The 17,988-nt window shown below is 43.8% G+C and overlaps 1 protein-coding gene across 3 annotated transcripts in view; it reads left to right on the plus strand.

Annotated features, from left to right (window-relative positions):
* The window catches only part of Il1r1 (interleukin 1 receptor type 1), a 63,172-nt gene extending 45,478 nt beyond the window's left edge, over positions 1-17,694 (plus strand). For all 3 annotated transcript variants that reach the window (XM_051204428.1, XM_051204429.1, XM_051204427.1), the window contains 9 exons: positions 4,049-4,283; positions 4,394-4,583; positions 4,947-5,119; positions 7,286-7,347; positions 9,876-9,993; positions 10,737-10,888; positions 12,132-12,275; positions 14,129-14,296; positions 14,779-17,694. In XM_051204428.1, coding sequence (XP_051060385.1) covers positions 4,049-4,283; positions 4,394-4,583; positions 4,947-5,119; positions 7,286-7,347; positions 9,876-9,993; positions 10,737-10,888; positions 12,132-12,275; positions 14,129-14,296; positions 14,779-15,197 — 1,661 coding nt within the window. In that variant the 3' untranslated portion in view covers positions 15,198-17,694. The remainder of the gene's footprint in view (positions 1-4,048; positions 4,284-4,393; positions 4,584-4,946; positions 5,120-7,285; positions 7,348-9,875; positions 9,994-10,736; positions 10,889-12,131; positions 12,276-14,128; positions 14,297-14,778) is intronic.
* The last annotated feature ends 294 nt before the right edge of the window (positions 17,695-17,988 follow it).

The raw sequence follows: 17,988 nt of genomic DNA on the forward strand, positions 1-17,988 counted from the left end.
CACAAAGCAGTAAAGCATGCTGTTCCAGTTTTATCAGCGACTTTCTGATTGTTCCTCCTCCTCCTGTTCCTTCCTCTCTCCTTCCTCCTCCTCTCCTTAATGAATGCGCCTCTGAATGTTGGAAGCCTTTGATTTAGAAACAAAATAATCCAGTCCTTTCTTTCTTGAAATTTAAGGATGAATGGTTTACAGAAACCTTCCTTAAGCTCCTTTTTCTTTACAGTATGCAGTTTGGTGAGATGGCTGTTTCCTATCATTTACTTTCTACTTTTGTCAAAAATCACTGAATGTATTTGTGTGTGTTATGTCTGCATCTCTGTTCTGTTCCGTGACATATCTATCTTTACTCCGATGACGTAGTTGGGGCAACTCTATAAAGCTGTGCAGGTTTATAAGAGTTTGGTCATCTGTTTTGTGGTACCCAGGGATACAGAACCAAGTGCTTTGAGCTTGTTGGCCAAGAACCACCTCTGGGCTGCATCTGCAGCCCCTACAGCGAGTCTTTAACTCGAGCAGGGCAACTCCCCTTTTCTTTTCCTCCTAAAGTCAAATTTGCTTAGACTACTTCTATGTGGATTTTAAAATCTGTTTGTCGATTTGCATGAAGTGTTCCGATCATATTTTTATTGAGGTTAAACTGAATATAAATATGTTTGGAGAAGGAGGAACACAACAAACTCAATTCTTCTTCTCTGTGATCACCGCCTTTATCCACTTGCTTAGAGGTTTCTTAATTTACTGAAGCAAAATTTTGAAATTTTCACTCCGTGATTTTATTTTATAGATTTGTCCTTAGTTTTAACTACGTTTTGGTGCTACTGGAATCTGGGTTTTCCTTTCCTTTTCTTCCGGTCCCTCCTCTCCCCTCCCTCCCCTCTCTTCTTCCCCCCTTCCCTTCCCCCTTCCCTCCCTCCCTCCGTCCTTCCTTCCTTTCTTTCTCTCTCTCCTTTTTGTTTTTTTGAGACAGGGTTTCACTGTGTAGCCCTGGCTGTCCTGAAACTTGCTTGGTAGACCAGGATGGCTTTGAACTCACACAGACCCTCCTGCCTCTGCCTTCCAAGTGCTGGGATTAAAGGCATGTGCCACCACCTGGCCTTTTTATTTACCTTTTTTTTGGGGGGGGGGATATGTGGGTTCTTAAAGCTCAGTTTTGAAATACTTTTGTCAGTGTGTGAAAATTAAGCATACTTAATTTTGCCTATGCCTATTATATTCCATAACTGATAATGCTCACGTCTTTTGCGTATTTCATAACCATTTTAGCATAGATGCAAATAAAAGCTTTCTTTTTCAATTTTTTAGGGTAAATATGGCTTAGTGTTTCTGGAATATCATTCCAGATCTCAAATATATGTTCTGTATGATTCAATTAGGTGAAATATTTTAAAGATACACATCTGTATTCATAGTGTAGTTTGGTTTGTGGTTTTATTATAATGTGATGTGTTTGGGTAACAGATTCATGTTGATATCACATGTGAGTTTGGAGGTATTGATGTCTCTTTAAAATTTGGGAGGACTTGTTCAAAACTGACATCGCCTTTTATACTGTGAAGCCATTCAGTCTAGAAACATTCTCTGTTGGAATGTTTTAGCTGCAAATTCGATTCCAAGAAATTCAGCTAAATAGAAGGTACAGGACAATTTAGGCTACCTGTTGCTTCTTGAAGGCATTCCAATAGGTTGTGCCTTTCAAAAATTTTAGCCATTTCATTCATGAAGTTGAACACATTATAATAAAGTTGTCTAAAACCCCTCTTGCCCTTTTAAAACCCTTTCAATGAGACTTCTTTTACCTCTTGAATAGAGATTTACTTTGTGGTGGTTTTGTTTGTCCCACTTTGGGAATCTTTAATTTTCCTCTACTTCATTCATGTCTTTCCAGATGGTACTTACTATCTACTGCTGGACTAACCAAGTTTCGCATTTTCTAAACAGTATGGCAACTTAACGTTTTGAGGCGCCATTCCCACCACGGAAGGCCGTGCCTGGGAGGCCCCACTCATTCCGAGGCTTTGTGGGCAATTCGCCTCCCAGAGTCTGCTTTTCGCGTCACGCCTGACCTAGAGCTGTGCCTCCACACCCCCTCATTACCCACCTTTCACACACAGAGCCAACGTGATTCCTGCGGTGAGACCATGCACAGCCAGGTGGCGCACGACTGGACACAGCGCTGTCTTTTATGGTATAAAAATATGACTAACGGGGACACTCAGATTTCAAAAGAAACCCTGAGAGTACAGGCACTGAACTAAGTGGGGAAGCCCTGTAGGCAGCCACGAGAGGTCCCTGAGGGAAGCTGCAGAGGATGAAACCCAGCCCGTGTGGTACATTTTCCCGATTAGTACCTGATGCGTGAGGGCCCAGCCCGTGGTAACTCTGTGATTGTACAGGTGCTCATGGCAAGAGATGGTCTTGAATTCCGAGCATTGTTAGAACTTTAAAGGCCTTCTTGTGAATTCTTACAGAGGGGCTAAAAGCAGTCTGCGTCATAACAAGTCAGGATCACTTGAAAGCCAGGGCTTGAACGTTAGGGTTTGAAGGTTAAATCCACCCCGCCCCCCACAGGCTCATGGGTTAAGCACCTCAAATCATACAGTTTCATATATGAATAAAATGCTTACCGTAGCATTTTTATCTGGTATTACCTTCTTCTTTTTGAAGGACTTCTTTGGCCGTTTCTAGAGAGTACAGACCTTTCTGGTGATGGTTTCTTAGAGATTTCCAAATCTTTTCTGTAATTTTGAAAGACATTTTTACTGCAATTGCAGCTGGAAAATACTTTTTTTCTCTAGAAGGAAGGTCATTTACCCTTTTGTTTTTGTCATAATAGCTGTTCCTTTAAAAAAAAAAAAGGCTGTCTAACCAGACAGTAAGATTTTCTTTTTGTCACTGGGGTTAATATGATCATGAGGCAGTTGCTGTGATTTTTCTTCATCTTTTATGTTGTTTGTTTATTTGTTTGTTTGAGACAGGGTTTCTCTGTGTAGCCCTGGCTCTTCTGGAACTGGCTCTATAGACCAGGGTGGCCTTGAACTCAGACTCACCTGCCTCTGCTGGGATTAAAGGTGTGCGCCACCTGGCTCAGAGATTTATTTAATTATATATTTTATGTGTGAGTGTTCTAGCTGCATGTACCTCTGCTCACCAGAAGAGGGCATCAGATCCTATTATAGAATGTTGTGAGGCACCAAGTGGTTGCTAGAAATTCACCCCAGGTCCTCTGGAGGAACTCTCAGCCTCTGAGCCATCTTCAAAGCCACATCTTGCCTTTCCTTAGAGTTCATTGTGTCTCTGGGGCCCAAACTCATTTTATCACATCTTGAGAAATTTCAGCCTGTGTTTCAAATATGTTTTCCGTATACCCCACTCTTACAGAAATTCACACTAGACATCTTCCGGTTGCCTGAAGCTATCTGATGTCCTGCTTGCTAACCTTCCTCCCCACACATCACTTTGCTCAACCTTCAATGTTTTCTAACGTCGTGTCTTCAGGGTTTCTTAATTTTTTTTTTTTTCCCCTCAGTGTATTTTCAACTCGACAACGCATTTTTTTTTTTTTTTTTTGGGCTAGGTTTTTTTTCTTAATTGTTTTGTGCCTCTGCTCACTACGCCTCATGCCTCCTTCAGCATCTTGAGTAAATAGGAGGCAGCGTCGTGCCATGCCTTGAACAGTGTTGTCTCCTGTGCTTGTCCATATGTTAGCTGTTTGCATGGGAGCCTACATTCAGTCCTTACTGTTCGCCGCTGTACAGAAGTGGCTGTCTCCTCCATCATTCCTGCCTTTAGCTAATAAGTAAGAAGTAAGTAAGAATAAGTAAGAAGAACCTGGCCAAGGTACAGCCCACAGGGACCGTGTGGCAGAGCTGGAGATGAACGTAAATTGTCCAAACCCTGAAGACTGTGCTCTTAACCACAGAGCCGTGAACTATAGATAGGGCAGGAGCTGGCATCTCCACTAACCAATGAGTTCAGATGCTGATATTACATTAAGAAATACCGGGGATTTCCTCTTATGGAAATCGCTTCCCTTTTCTCTCTTTTAAAGATGAATGTAAGGAGTATTTGCACAAGATAATTTTATTTTCATCTGCAAATGAAATTGATATCCGTGACTGTCCTCTTACCTTGAATGAAAAGCATGGCGCTGTAATCTGGTATAAAAATGACAGCAAGACACCCATATCCATGGAGCTGGGCTCCAGGATTCATCAGCAAAAAGAGCGGCTTTGGTTTGTTCCTGCCAAGATGGAGGACTCTGGACACTACTACTGTGTAGCAAGGTACGGAAAGAATCAACGCATTGCCGACGGATGTCCTCGGCCTCTAGGACAGTTAAGGGCAGAAAAGTCACTGTAATAATGATGAACTTCCATATTTTACTTCACTTTAGAAACTCAACCCACTGTCTCAGAACTAAAGTAACTGTGAAGGTTTTAGAAAATGACCCCGGCCTGTGTTACAACGCACAAGCTACCTTCAGACAGCGTCTCCACATCGCAGGGGATGGAAGTCTCGTATGCCCTTATCTGGACTTCTTTAAAGATGAGAAGAACCAGTTACCCAAAGTTCAGTGGTATAAGGTAATTTCATCTTAAGTATGATGTTTTACTTTTACGCAGTTTTCTCTTCGGAACAGTAGTAAGATGTATCCGCAAAATCTTTCCCATGTTGTCTATACGGCATAAGCCTCTGGGCTTGAGATTTTGAAGGATAATTACCCTCCCCCCTTCCCCAAATGAACAACTCACTCTTTCAGGTAGGGACTGCCAAGGCGAACAACTGGAGATTTCGAAGTGTAATCATCCTTCTTCCCCCCAAGTCCCCCAAACCAACAAGTCACATTTTTTTCAGTTACGGATTTGCCAAGGTGGAAAACGGGCGCTCCTATTCTGGTTAGAGTTACAGACTTTCCCAAACGCTTCTGTTTCTGCCTCCTTGTCTAGGATTGCAAACCATTGCCTCTTGACAACATAAACTTCTTTGGAGCCAAAAATAAACTAATGGTGAGGAACGTGACCGAAGAACACGGAGGGAACTATACTTGCCACGTGTCCTACACATACCTGGGGACACCGTACCCAGTCACCCGAGTGATAGAATTTATCACAATAGGTGAGTCGGAGCTCCTACCCCAGGGGTTTGCGTGTGGGACAGCCCGAAGACCACCGTTTTTTGGTATTACTTCCTTGTTCACAAAGGAACTAAATATAGGAATTGGTCAGTGACTCACAAGGTTGAGTAGTCACACAAACCGAGATGGGGAGAAGAAGGGTTTGTTTTGGCGTGCGGTCTCAGAGAGAAAGCAGCTGGTCACGGTGAGGACGGTATGGCAGCTCCAGAGTGAGGCTGGCCCAGCAGCCAGGAAGAAGCGTGACGATATTTCATGGGCACACTGGAAGGAGAGAGGGAGGGAGAGAGGGAGGGAGAGAGGGAGGGAGAGAGGGAGGTCCTTAAGTGGGTCAGGCTATAAAGCCTTAAGACCCACCCCCAGTAACATCCTGTCTCCAGCTTTGCCTCATCTTCTAGAACCTTCCTGAATATCAGAACCAGCTGGGGACCAGATGTTCAAACACACGAGCCCGTGGGGACATTTCCCCTCCAAACCACAACACAACGTCCCCTGGTTCTGATTTCAGTTAATAAATACTGCGTGAATATTTTTCATTCCTGCTCCAGATGCAATGCTAATTAGACCAACACATTATAAGTTATGCTTTCTAAGGGGTCTTGTAGAATTCTTAGATGTCACAGAAGGTGGGTCCTCCGGAGAGCTCTAGTGGGTGTATGTGGCCATTGGAGAGCCGGCCCTGGGGAGTCTGACTCAGCAGCAGTCTCTGACGCTGGGGAAGTAGCTTAGTGGTGGGGCAATTGCCGAGCACATGTGATGCTTTGGGTTCGATTCCCCAGTACTGCAGGAGACAAACCTAGTTACCAGTACAAGGGGGCAGTCGCTGGTGTGAGTGTGAGAGCCCCACACATTTGGAGATGTCACGTACCCAGAATGCACTTGCTTTTAGCTCCGTCACTTAAACTCTGAGAATCTTTCCTCTTCTATAAGAAGATGGTGTGGCCTGTAAGGCTTTGAGATGATTAGAGATGAGGCAGGCTCAGCAAAGCGGGCCTCGCTGCAGAAGAGGGTGGCAGTTAACAGGTGCGCAATGACTGCTCTTAATGTTAGCAGGGCTGTACAGCACATTAAAACCCGTTTCATAGTGAGATGAACCAAAGTGCACCTTTCACAAGTTACCTGGGAAGGGTAGAATAGTCAACCTTTCTGCAAATGGTAGCTTCCAGTAGTAAGATGCTAACCTAACCAGGACCTCTTTTTTTTGGGGTAGGGAAGGAAGGAGACCATCTGTCAGTACTTAAGCACACTGTTGTGACTATCCCAGGCAAACCCAGAATAGGACCAACATGCGCCAATCCCCCAGTGTCGTATGCCTTCCTCTTTCAAAGACTGATTTCATTTAATAAACATGTATCCCTTACTTGGCCCTGTAAGCGTCAGCCGGATCGATCCTTCAGTGGTCATTCACTGAGCATGTGCTGTCCTATCTAAAGGAAAGACGGGGATCCAACCTCCTGTCCACCTGCCCTTTATTTGTTTACATTCCTATGGGGGAGTACTGGCATGTGAGTCCGTTCCTAATTCTCCCTTCTCGGCCACGGATCAGCCCTTGGAACCAGTCTCGGAAAGAAGGAGACTAATTTTTAGAGTTTTTAGTTTTTAAAGTTTCTGTCTATTTAAATAAATTATGACAAGTTGCTTGTCACTCGCCAGTAGCTGCTGGGTTAGCAGCACGCTAACCCAGCACATCGGGTCCAGCACTGGCCACCTCTGCCTCAGCTACTGCCTCTCCTGCTCTGCAGGGAGAGGGGAGCCCTCCAACTCCCAGGGTCCTGTCCACATAGGTGCTGTGTATAGAATAAATTCTTCTTCGTATTTGTGCGGTCTCAGTAGAGACGTTTGTATTCATTTCTCCTTTTTTTTCTTTTCTCATTCGTGTGTGTGTGTGTGTGTGTGTGTGTGTGTGTGCATGCACGCTCACACATATGTAAGAGTGCAGGTGTGCCTGTGTATGCAGATGTGTAGAGGCTGAAGGACACCTGTATAGTCCAGCTGCATGGTGTGTGTGGCCCTACCTTGCTTGGGGTGTTGAGTTTCCTGGTTTCAGGGGGCTCTTCTTCTCCTGCTGCACTTGGGCTGTCGAGTGCTGGCCCCGGTTGGGATTCGGTGTGGCAAAAGGCTGAAGAGCTCTGTGTGCTTCCTCCTTGCAGGCAGCAACAAGAATGATAGGCCTGTGATTGTGAGCCCGCGGAATGAGACCCTAGAGGTAGCCCCAGGTAAGCTGGCTTCAGCAGGGTGTGGAGGAGTCATCACTCTGGATTTCACCGAATACACCTATGGAGGGACGGTGGCACAAATTATGCACTTAAATGATTTTTGTAAATGTTTTGAATTCATTTCTTAAATTCGTTTTTTTTTTTTTTTAAAGTTTTTACCTCTTATGATGAAAATCTAGCCATATCCAGTTTCCCTACTCTTGGTTTCCAATAGAGTCTTATTGCCTTTGCAAACAGCAGCCGCATGCTAAGGATAAAATGCCTAGGAATACAGTATGTAATTTAACTGATGGGCACAGAATTTTTTATCGTTGGAACTAAACTTTCAGCCAGAGGGGTAAGACTATATATATGTCAAAGAGACGATAGTTATTCTGAAACAAAAAATGCTTTTTCAGGTTTAGTCAGTTTTGTTTTTTTTTTTAACATATCAAGAGGACAGATCCATCTTGATCACCACAGTGATGGATGCCACTTCCTGCCATGTGTGGAGTCAGTCTTTAAAACCCCATGTGAAGCTGGGTGTGCTGTGCACGGCAGGGTTGTGAGCTCCGACTACACATGGCCTCTGTCTTAGAACAAAAAGAAGATGGGGTGAGCCAGTCAGTAAAGTGCTTGTGAGGACCTGAGTTTGGTGTGCAACATCCTCATGCACAGCTGGGTGTGGTGGCGTACGTTTGTAGTCTGAGTGCTGGGAGGCGGAGACGAGCACAGACCTGCCGCTGCATGGCCAGCCAGTCTGGGATAATAAGTGAGTTCTATCTACCAAGTGAGAAACCCATCTCAAAGGATGTGGGTTCTGTTCCTGAGGATGTCCAAGATAGTTGTTCAGCCTCCATGCACATGTGTATGCAGATATACCTGAACTCTTACACACACACACACACACACACACACACACACACACACACACACACTAGAAACCAGGAAGGAGGATGAGTATAAGTATACATACTTACTTTTACTGAAGTAAAAAAAAAATGAGAATTTAATCATATAATGAAGATACCATAAATTAGAGAAGAAACTTAATATCAACCAATGGTCTGGAATTGAATTCAATTACTTGAATTAAAATTTTATGTTCAAGATAGCCCAGAGGATCAAGCACTCCATCCTGGGTAGCTTGGCGATGAAAATACAAACACCCTAAATATATACCTGACTTGGTAGTAGAGAAGGGTTTTAGAAAAAAAAAAAAAACAAGAAGAATTAGTTTTTATAAATTCTGATCATGAAAAGACAAAAGATCTATGTCAAAAAAAAATCATAAGCAAAAATAAAGGCAGCTAGCCTGGGAGGCTTCCTGGGAAGATTTTTTTTTGTTTTATTTTGTTTTGTTTTTAAGATTTTTATTTATCTATTATGTATACAGTGTTCTGGCTACATGCATTCCAGAAGTCAGCACCAGATCTCATTACAGATGGCTGGGAGCCATCATGTGGTTGCCGGGAATTGAACTCAGGACCTCTGGAAGAGCAGCCAGTGCTCTTAACCTCTGAGCCATCTCTCCAGCCCCCTGGGACGTTTTTATATGAAGGTTGGGTGTCTTTGATCAATGAAGAGCAGCTAGACACCTGTGATCTGCTTATTCTGAGAAAGGAGCTAAATAATGGATCCTACACGCAAGGAGCAGTGAGGGTCCAGTGAATACTAAGCTGGGAAAAGTGTGTTAATTCACCAGTAGTTCAAGAATACGGGTAGGTTGGGGTTCTGGAGAGATGGCTCGGTGGTTAAGAGTGCTGGCCGTTCTTGCAGAGGACCTGGGTTCGATTCCCAGCACCCCCATGGCGGTTCATAATGATCTCTGGTTCCAGGGGATCCAACATCCTCTTGTGGCCTCTGTGGGCACCAGATACATGTGAGGTGCACAGATACGTGTACAGGCAAAATGCACATGCATACACAATAAATAAGAAAACAGTGCAGGTGGGCTGGCCTGTGATGGACAGCTCATCTAGTGTACTCTAGGCCCTCAGTCCCTGCTCTGGAGCCAACCATGAAGACAGAAAACCTTAGTGAAAGTTGAACTTGATTTTTCTTCTCTCACCAAGCAGTGCTTAGTGAACACCCCTTTGTGTCCCGGGTTTGAGTGAAATAATGGCTGCATCCGCTTCTGGAAGGTGGGTGGGCAGGTGCAGCCTTACACAATTGGAGTTTCACTTTGGAACTCTATCTTGGGAGGACTAGAGGCACCACAAGATTAACAACATTGTTATTGCCTAGTTACATTATGAAATGCTAAGTCGTCTTCATACCAGCATGAGGGCTGATCACAGAGGCTGAAGTTCCCAGGTCACAGCAATTACAAAGTAATAGACAATGATATCCCATTTGATGTGTGAACACCAAGACCGAGATGGAGATAAAGTAACAAACAGTGGCACTCTCTGGGTGGGTGATGAGGATTAGGGACATTTTCCTCCTTCACCTTGCTTTTCTGCACTTTAAAATGTTTATTCGGTATCCATGTATAAATATAGACAGATTGCAGTAAAGGCCAATAGAATGCCTTCATTGCCTTTCAGGGTCCAGGATACAACTGGTCTGCAATGTCACGGGCCAGGCCACCGACCTTGTCTACTGGAAGTGGAATGGATCAGAAATTGAGGAGAATGATCCATTCCTAGTAGAAGACTACCAACTGTGAGTTTGCCAGTCAATTTCAGTGTTAAATTCTGGGCCACACCTGTTGTAGTTTTGAGTCTAATCCCGAGGGCTAGCCGGTGCTGGGCCATTCCTAGCTGCACGCTGTCCACTTAGAGCTTTGCCAAGTATTTCATACAAAAATGATGAGAACTTGCATTGTTGTTGTTGCTGTTAGAAGTAATGTGTCGCTGTACAAATGTCACACCACGTAAAAGCCATTTTCCTACGTTACGTTTTGCGCTTACGTTACGTTTTGCGCTGCTACAGCATTGTAATGAGGCGCTCTTCACGTGCACTGAGTCCTCTGGAAAGACGTGGAAGGAATCAAGAATCAGCCCCTCTGCCTCAGACTGTAAGGGCTGGATAAAGATCTCCTGGGTTATTAACCCCTCTTTCCCTTCGTCCCTTCATAAGCAGTGTCCTCTGCCATCTGCCCCAGTCCTATACAGAACACTTAAGGCTGTGTGTGTGTGTGTGTGTGTGTGTGTGTGAGAGAGAGAGAGAGAGAGAGAGAGAGAGAGTGTGTGTGTTTCTCCACACAAGCTGGTAATTTTAACTTGATTCCTTTGCTACTGAGTGCTCCTGACTTTGAGGTTATACAATGTCTGATTTGACTTGTCAACAGATGAATCTACATGATCAAGGGAAGTGATTAACTATACCCGTGGGTCTTATTCTTTGTTGCTGCGTCTCCTCTATTTTAATTACTCCCCTTCTCGCTCTCTCTCTCTCTCAAACAGTGTGGAGCGCCCTTCAGCCAGAAGAAAGCATACACTCATTACAACACTTAATATTTCAGTAGTCCAAAGTCATTTCTATCGGCATCCATTTACCTGTTTCGTGAAGAACTCAAATATTATAGAGTCGGCACATGTCAAATTAATATATCCAGGTACGTAACAGACGTTCGTGTAGCCTCACAGATTTCTGTGCTATTTCCTTTCAGAGTATGTATTCCCCATCCCTCGTCGGCTGTGACTTCTCAACGTGATTTTGCTTCCTGGCCTCAATTCTGTGTCTACTGGGAAGCTTTCCCACCACCTGGCCTGATCTGGCTCCACCTCTCTGCTTCGGTCTGGGGGTCTGGGTGCCACTTCGGAGGCATCGTGTATTCTGCGCACAGGAACTCTTATTCGTCTGTCTGTTGTTTTGGCTGAAAGTTAGTTCTGCAATGATGCCAGCCATTTCTCTTACAGATTATTCTTTTTCCAGGGCTGGTGGCTACCTATATTTGCTTTGTATCCGCTACCTCCTGGGCATTTTTAAGCCCATGACCACACAAGATGGTTGGTTACACAAGGAAAGCCTGAATATCCTGTTTATAGCAAAGATGTGTGAGGCCATTGGTTTTCAAGAATTTGTATAGTCAAAAAGCTAGTGCTGGAAATAATTGTGAATGTTGTTTAAATAGTCTATAGTATTTAAAACAGGGCTCAAAACAAAACAAAAAACCAGGGCATGTGTACAGATATAATTGAAATAGAGAATAAGTAAATGAAACAGAAAAGTAAAGCCATTGAGTATTTAGATATTTCCTGGATGCTACCCATGCCCTGACAGTAAAAAGACGCTTTCGTTGTCTTTCCTCTTCTGGATTCTTCTCCACCTTCCTTCCTTCCTTTCTCCTTCCCTCCCTCTCTCCCTCCTCCCTCCCTCCCTCCCTCCCTTCCTTCCTCGTAACCTATCCCTTCTCCCCTCTCTCTCCCGTAACCCTCTTCTTTGGGTGAATGTGGAATGTGAAATCTCCCTTCCTGTCGTCCGTCTGTCTTTAGTTTCTTCCTAACAGATGCCTTTATCCCAGGGAATCATTCAGGCTTTGGAGGAGGGGAGCGTGGCTTCTCCTGTTGTGCCATAGTGAACTCTGTCTCTATGGCTTCAGCAGGGTTTCTCTGTGTGTGACGTGACGCTTTCGGTGGAAATGTCCAAGAGTGAACTTTCATTTTCTGTGGACTTGGGCTGCATTGCCGGCTCATTAGTGTCCGTCTGTACAGTGACAATGAATGAACAGACAATTGGGTCTGGGTGCAAAGTGGTTCCCAAGTTCACGTTCTTTGCAGTAAAGACATTCAAATGGTCGTGACCAAAGTTCTCGTTCTTTTTGGTTCTAATAATCTTCTCCTCTGGTTTTGTTGTAGTCCCTGATTTCAAGAATTACATCATTGGGACCTTTGTCATCTTAACGGCTACAATCATATGCTGTGTTTTCATCTATAAAATCTTCAAAGTTGACATTGTGCTTTGGTACAGGGATGCTTGCTCTGATTTTCTCCCCCCAAAAGGTATAATTTTATACTTCACAAAATGTTTCCTCTGGACAGTTAGAAGATGACTTATAGCATTTTTACTGAAGGCTTTTTAATGATACTGGCTTACATTTAGTTTCATAACTGATAAACCTCGATGCCATTCACTTCCAAGTTACTACCCTAGCTCCCATATTGGCAGGATACACAGGTGTTTAGAACATCTGTTTGCAAGTTAGTTACCCAGAATCCATAGTTAAAGGGCCTGCTCTATGCTGTATGTGCCCTATGGATCCGTGACCCCCACTCAAATGAAAGAAAGATTTCCACACCTGAGGAAGGGTCCCTCCCTTTTTCTCTTTAATACCACAGAATCATATCAAACTAATACAGAGAAAAGAGTAAGTAGATTGTTGGCTTGGGGTATTGAGAGAATTGGGTAAGAAAAAGATGATAAGAGTATGGTCGTATTGAAAGTATGTAGGGTATCATTACATGCTGTGTGAAGACCATTTTGTCTCACAATAAATAGAGAGCATTTTAAAAGGTGTTGTGGGGGAGAGGAGAAAAGAAGGGGTCATGAGGGTGAGTGTGATCTGGGTATCTTGTACACATCTATGGAAATGTCACAATGAAACTCATAATTTTTTTAGAGTTAGTGGATATTAATGAAAACAGATGCTGATGTTAAAAAAAAAACCACCTCAACATGTAATCTTTTTGTTGAAGGAAAGTAAAAAGCTTTTCGAGTGTAGCAAGCAATATTCTATAGGTAAAGTCAAATGTACGAGTTCAAGGAGAAATAGGCACAATTTGCAAGTTGCTAATGTTCTAAGAGGCCGTGGCTGTCTGCACAAGATCCAGCCAGTCAACATCCCAGCAGAGAGGGTGAGCAGCTCAAGAATCCCAGCCCTAGCTGAGGAGTGATTTGTAGCTGCTGGTTGCTGGGGGCAGTCAGCTTTCTTTGATGCTGTGGCCCCTGGTAGGCTGCTCATGTTCCAGAAGATGGCTCTAGGGTGATGCTGGTGCAAAGAGCTCTAATGTGCTTAGTGGGATATAAGTAAGGGTCAGGAAGTTAGGAGGGGGAAATGTTCAGAGGAGGCGTCTGGAGGGAGCTGGGGAGGGTCAGTGAGAGGTAGATATCAAAGCACACTCTGCACGCGTGTGAAACTCATAAGGAGTGAATGAAATATATTTTTGAAACAGGAAAAGGTTGCTCATATGTTTTTAAAGTTAATGTTAGAGAATATAAAATATTCCATTATTTAGATTATATTTTTATACATTCAAAAGAGGGACATGATAGATTTTTGTTGGTAGTCAAGGGTTACAACCTGATTACTATTGGTCTTAGTTAAGGTTCCTGTTACGGTGAGAAATGTTGTGACCAAAAACGACCTGGCAAGGTAAGAGTGTACCTTACAGCTTGTAGTTGGAGGTCAGAGCAGGAACTCAAGGAGGAACCCAGAGGCAGGAACTGAAGCAGAGGTCAGGAGGAGAGCTGCTTAGTGGTTTGCTCCCCATGGTTTGCTCGGCCTGCTTTGTTACACCATTCAGGACCACCCTCCCCCACCAATCATCAATCAAGAAAATTCTCTACAGGCTTGCTCACAAACTAACCTAGTAAATGTTCTCAGCCGAGGTTCAGCCTTCTCAAATGACTAGCTTGTGTGGACAAGAACAATCAACCTGGACACTATTTAATATATCTGAGGGGGAAAATCAAATGTGCACTTAAGGATGTGTGAGAATATCATGCTTTAAAAATAAGGAGTGTGGATACAAAAAATTGCAAATTACAATGATATTGAATTCAAAGTGGCATTAGATGTGCAGTATTGGACTTATTTTCCCCCCATGGTTACAATTGTATTTTGTTTCTTCTTTAGCTTCAGATGGAAAGGCCTATGATGCGTATATTCTTTATCCTAAGACCTTCAGAGAGGGACCATCTTCAAACTTAGATACTTTTGTGTTTAAACTGTTGCCAGAAGTCTTGGAGGGGCAGTTTGGATACAAGTTGTTCATTTGTGGAAGGGATGACTATGCTGGAGAAGGTATGGAAATGCTTCTTGTGATGTTAGCTGCTGAGTTCTGATTCTAGAGGGATGGCTCATTGGGCACATTTGAAGACTTTTAAAAATTTCTGCAATGGTGTATGATATTAAATTTTCTATTAGTTCATTGGGTCACCGTTTAACTGATTTTTATTCTTTTGGAAAATTTACTGACTAGTTAGGTATAACAGCCACTTTGCAACTGCTTTACTAAGCCAGGAGTATTATAGAGTCAATGATTTAGCAAGACATTTTTAAAATTTCTGACTGAGTGTTTTCTTAGTCCCAAGCAAAGTCTATCTTTGCTGAGCTAGTTTTTAAGGTGGTCTGTAAAGTGAAAATGTCTTTGGATCTCAAGTGAGGCTAGGGGAAAGAAACAGTAGCCATAGAACAGAGATTTCGAAGAGCTTTCTGAGGGCTGAGTTCAGAATGAATGTCTAAATGGCGGCTGGCCTGACTACATTGTGCGCTCTGTCTTGTAGACACTATCGAGGTTACTAATGAATACGTAAAGAAAAGCAGGAGGCTGATTATCATTTTAATGAGAGACATGGGAGGCTTCAGCTGGCTGAGTCACTCATCCGAAGAGCAGATAGCTATATACAACGCTCTAGTCCGGGAAGGAATTAAAGTTGTCCTGCTGGAGTTGGAGAAAATCCAAGACTATGAGAAAATGCCAGAATCTATTCAATTCATTAAGCGGAAACACGGAGCCATTTGCTGGTCAGGGGACTTCAAAGAGAGAACACAGCATGCAAAGACCAGGTTCTGGAAAAACGTAAGATACCACATGCCTGCCCCACGGCAATCATCACTGTCCAGACACCATTTACTAACCCAGGATCCTGTGCTAGCCACTAAGGAGAAGCTGCAGGCGGAGACTCACTTACCAATCGGCTAGTGTGGCTGAAGCGGACCAAGAACTTTGGGATGCCTCCTGTCACAAGACGCTGAAGCTAGGCTGTGCCGCCCAGTGACGTGTACTGTCATAAAAACACACTAGCGTAGTCCCTTATCCCCCAGGTCACCTGGAATCATATTGTTCAGGGGATAGGACTTGGTGACAGTAGTGGGCTAGGACAGTTCAGAGCGAGCGTTTGGGAAGCTGCTCAGGGAAGCCGCTCTGGATGCTTGCTTGCCAACTGTTGAGGCAGTGAATTGGGAGGATCAAGGTTCAAGGAGTGGGCCTCATCTGTGGGCGGTTTAACTAAATTCTGTGCAGCCTCACAACAGGACTGTGGTTGTCCGAGGACACTTTGGGGGTCACTGGTAAAGAAGTGATTCCCCCAAGACCTTGGAAGGCATAACTAACTTCCTTGCGTTTTTCCAGACACCTCGACCGCCAAGTTTCAAAGACTAAACTTTATTTTGTAGACCTTGGAGACCGTCGTTTCAACAAAGGAACCCTCTAGGGTTCTCTCCACAGCTGTTAAGCGTAGAAGGAAGCCACCTACAAGTTTCTTCTGTTCGCGTGTCCACCCTGGAATGGCTGCTGAATCGCCTGTACCTGTGCACTTTAGTCATTGCTTCTCTGGAAATGCAGCTTTGCCCTGCTCCCAGCTCTGCCACAAGCACAGCCCCAGCGTGAGTGGGAGCCTACACCCCCACGCACTCTGCTTACCTCACCCGCTGGAGTGCAAGCGCAGATGCTGAAGCCTACACAGCCTTCCTCCCCATGGTGTCCCCTGCCAGGGCCCTCTCCTGCCCCTCACCATCCACCATGTCACTGCAGCACAGCCTCAGGAGACAGTGCCTCTGCTCTCTGCTCACCTCTGTGTTTGCTGAGCTTCCCACTCCCTGTGACTAGAATTCGCTCTTTCGTTTTCTTCACCTGACAAGGGATTTGCCCACGTTCAAAGTTTATTTCAGCGCTAAAATCCTCAAGTGCCTAATCTCTCCTTCCTCTAAGTCTTGGTCACCTCCTGTCCTGCCGGGACATTGCTGCCTGCTGCTGGTTACCTTAGAAGGGGACTGCTTTGCTGGCAGCAATCAGTCTACCCTGAGGAGGAGGTGGTAGTAGTAGTAGGTGTCCTTCTCTGTCCTTCACTGCTTTCTGGAATGTGAACACGGCATAGGTTAGCCAAGGCCTTTATTTTAAAATGCTCTTGGTTTAATTGTATTTACAATTTGCAATTATTCTATTTTTATATATAGATCAGGGACACTGACTCATTTAACACGATCACTCTTTTAACTCTACTGGACCTGGGCCTTGAACTTGAACTTTCTGGTTTCTATCCCTGTGCTCCAACTTTTTAATTTCACATCCGTCACTGTCCGCTCACCCTTACTCAGTCCTCCTGGGAGAAGATGTGAGTGTTTTCATAGGAAGCAACCAAGTTTGGGAATATTTCTGCAGAAGGAACAAACGCAGTCCTTTTCGGTGCAGGGAGGAATTTCAACATGATGTTTTTATTTTCAAAGTCCCTAAAGGTCAGCATTTCTTCTTCAAAAATGAAAGCAAATTGGTTTCTGTGGTACAGAGGTTTCCTGTTTGTTTGTTTTTTTTACTTGATGACTGTCTCCAGAATGATCCTGATAGTTCTGGAAGATTGCAAAGCCAGGTTCACATGCCAAGAAGAAACCCACAGTTTTAAGGGTTGTATGAACACGGATATCCTTCTGTCTTTTATTTTTGAACATCTGCACTGGGTGAGCACAAATATTATCTAAAAAGCATCTTCTCACCTACATAGAGATAAACAAGTCCCACAGTTTGGGATTTTGACTCTATTTTCAACTTCTTTTTGTTCTGGATCCAACCCGAATGGATGGGTCACTGGATTGCTGGGTCGGAGAAAGGAAGGCTGTCCCAGATGGCAGCCAGATCGGGTTTTTTTTTTTTTTTTTTGGTCAGTTATCCAGGAAATATATTGGCATCCATGTATATTATGAGTGAATTAGAGCTGGTGGGAAACTTGGCCAGAAAGTATAATGAGAGGGCCACAAATAGTGTGACACCAAGATCTGTGATGGGGATAAGAGCAGAGGCCAGGCCTGAGCCAAGAAAGACCCTGGATGGAATGGTAGCATCATACCCGGTCCCCAGGGGAGGGTGAAGAGGCTGAATCCTCATATCCAGGCAGTGGGGGCTCCCTTTGACTTAACCCTCCTCCTCCCCAGAAGTATCTGACTTAAGCTATAGCTCATGACTTCCCCATTGCGATGATTTCACTGTGCTTTCTTACGGTGTTTTAAAAAGGCCAACCAAGTGTTGCAGAAGTTTGCACATGCAACAATGTATTAATTACCAGTGTTTAAAACTGGTTTAGCAGAATGTACATTTTTCTCCCTCCTGCCTTTTGAATTTTACTTATGATAGGAAAAATATGAGCCATTTTAATGACTTTTTAAATAAATTATATTTATACTGATCTATAATGAAGGTTTTTTTTTTATTAAAATAAAACTCGATTTTATAATTCTCCAGCAGATGCCAAATGTTATGTATCATAAACCAGCAAATATATGTGCAGTGTGTATTATGGATCAATAGACTCAACTTGTTTTCCAATAAATCAAGCCCTCCATTGAATATCGTTAAAAATCTGTTTCGCTGTTTGTCCTTTCTTCAGCTTACTCATGTTTCAAGGCCTCATATAAAGGACCATGCCTTTTGCAGGATGTTCTTCTGGGGTAGGGGAATAGAGATCTGTGCTTGTTAACTTTTATGTCAGCTTAACACAAGCTAG

Source organism: Phodopus roborovskii, unplaced genomic scaffold (genome assembly GCF_943737965.1).
Source record: "Phodopus roborovskii unplaced genomic scaffold, PHOROB, whole genome shotgun sequence".
NCBI lineage: Eukaryota > Metazoa > Chordata > Mammalia > Rodentia > Cricetidae > Phodopus > Phodopus roborovskii.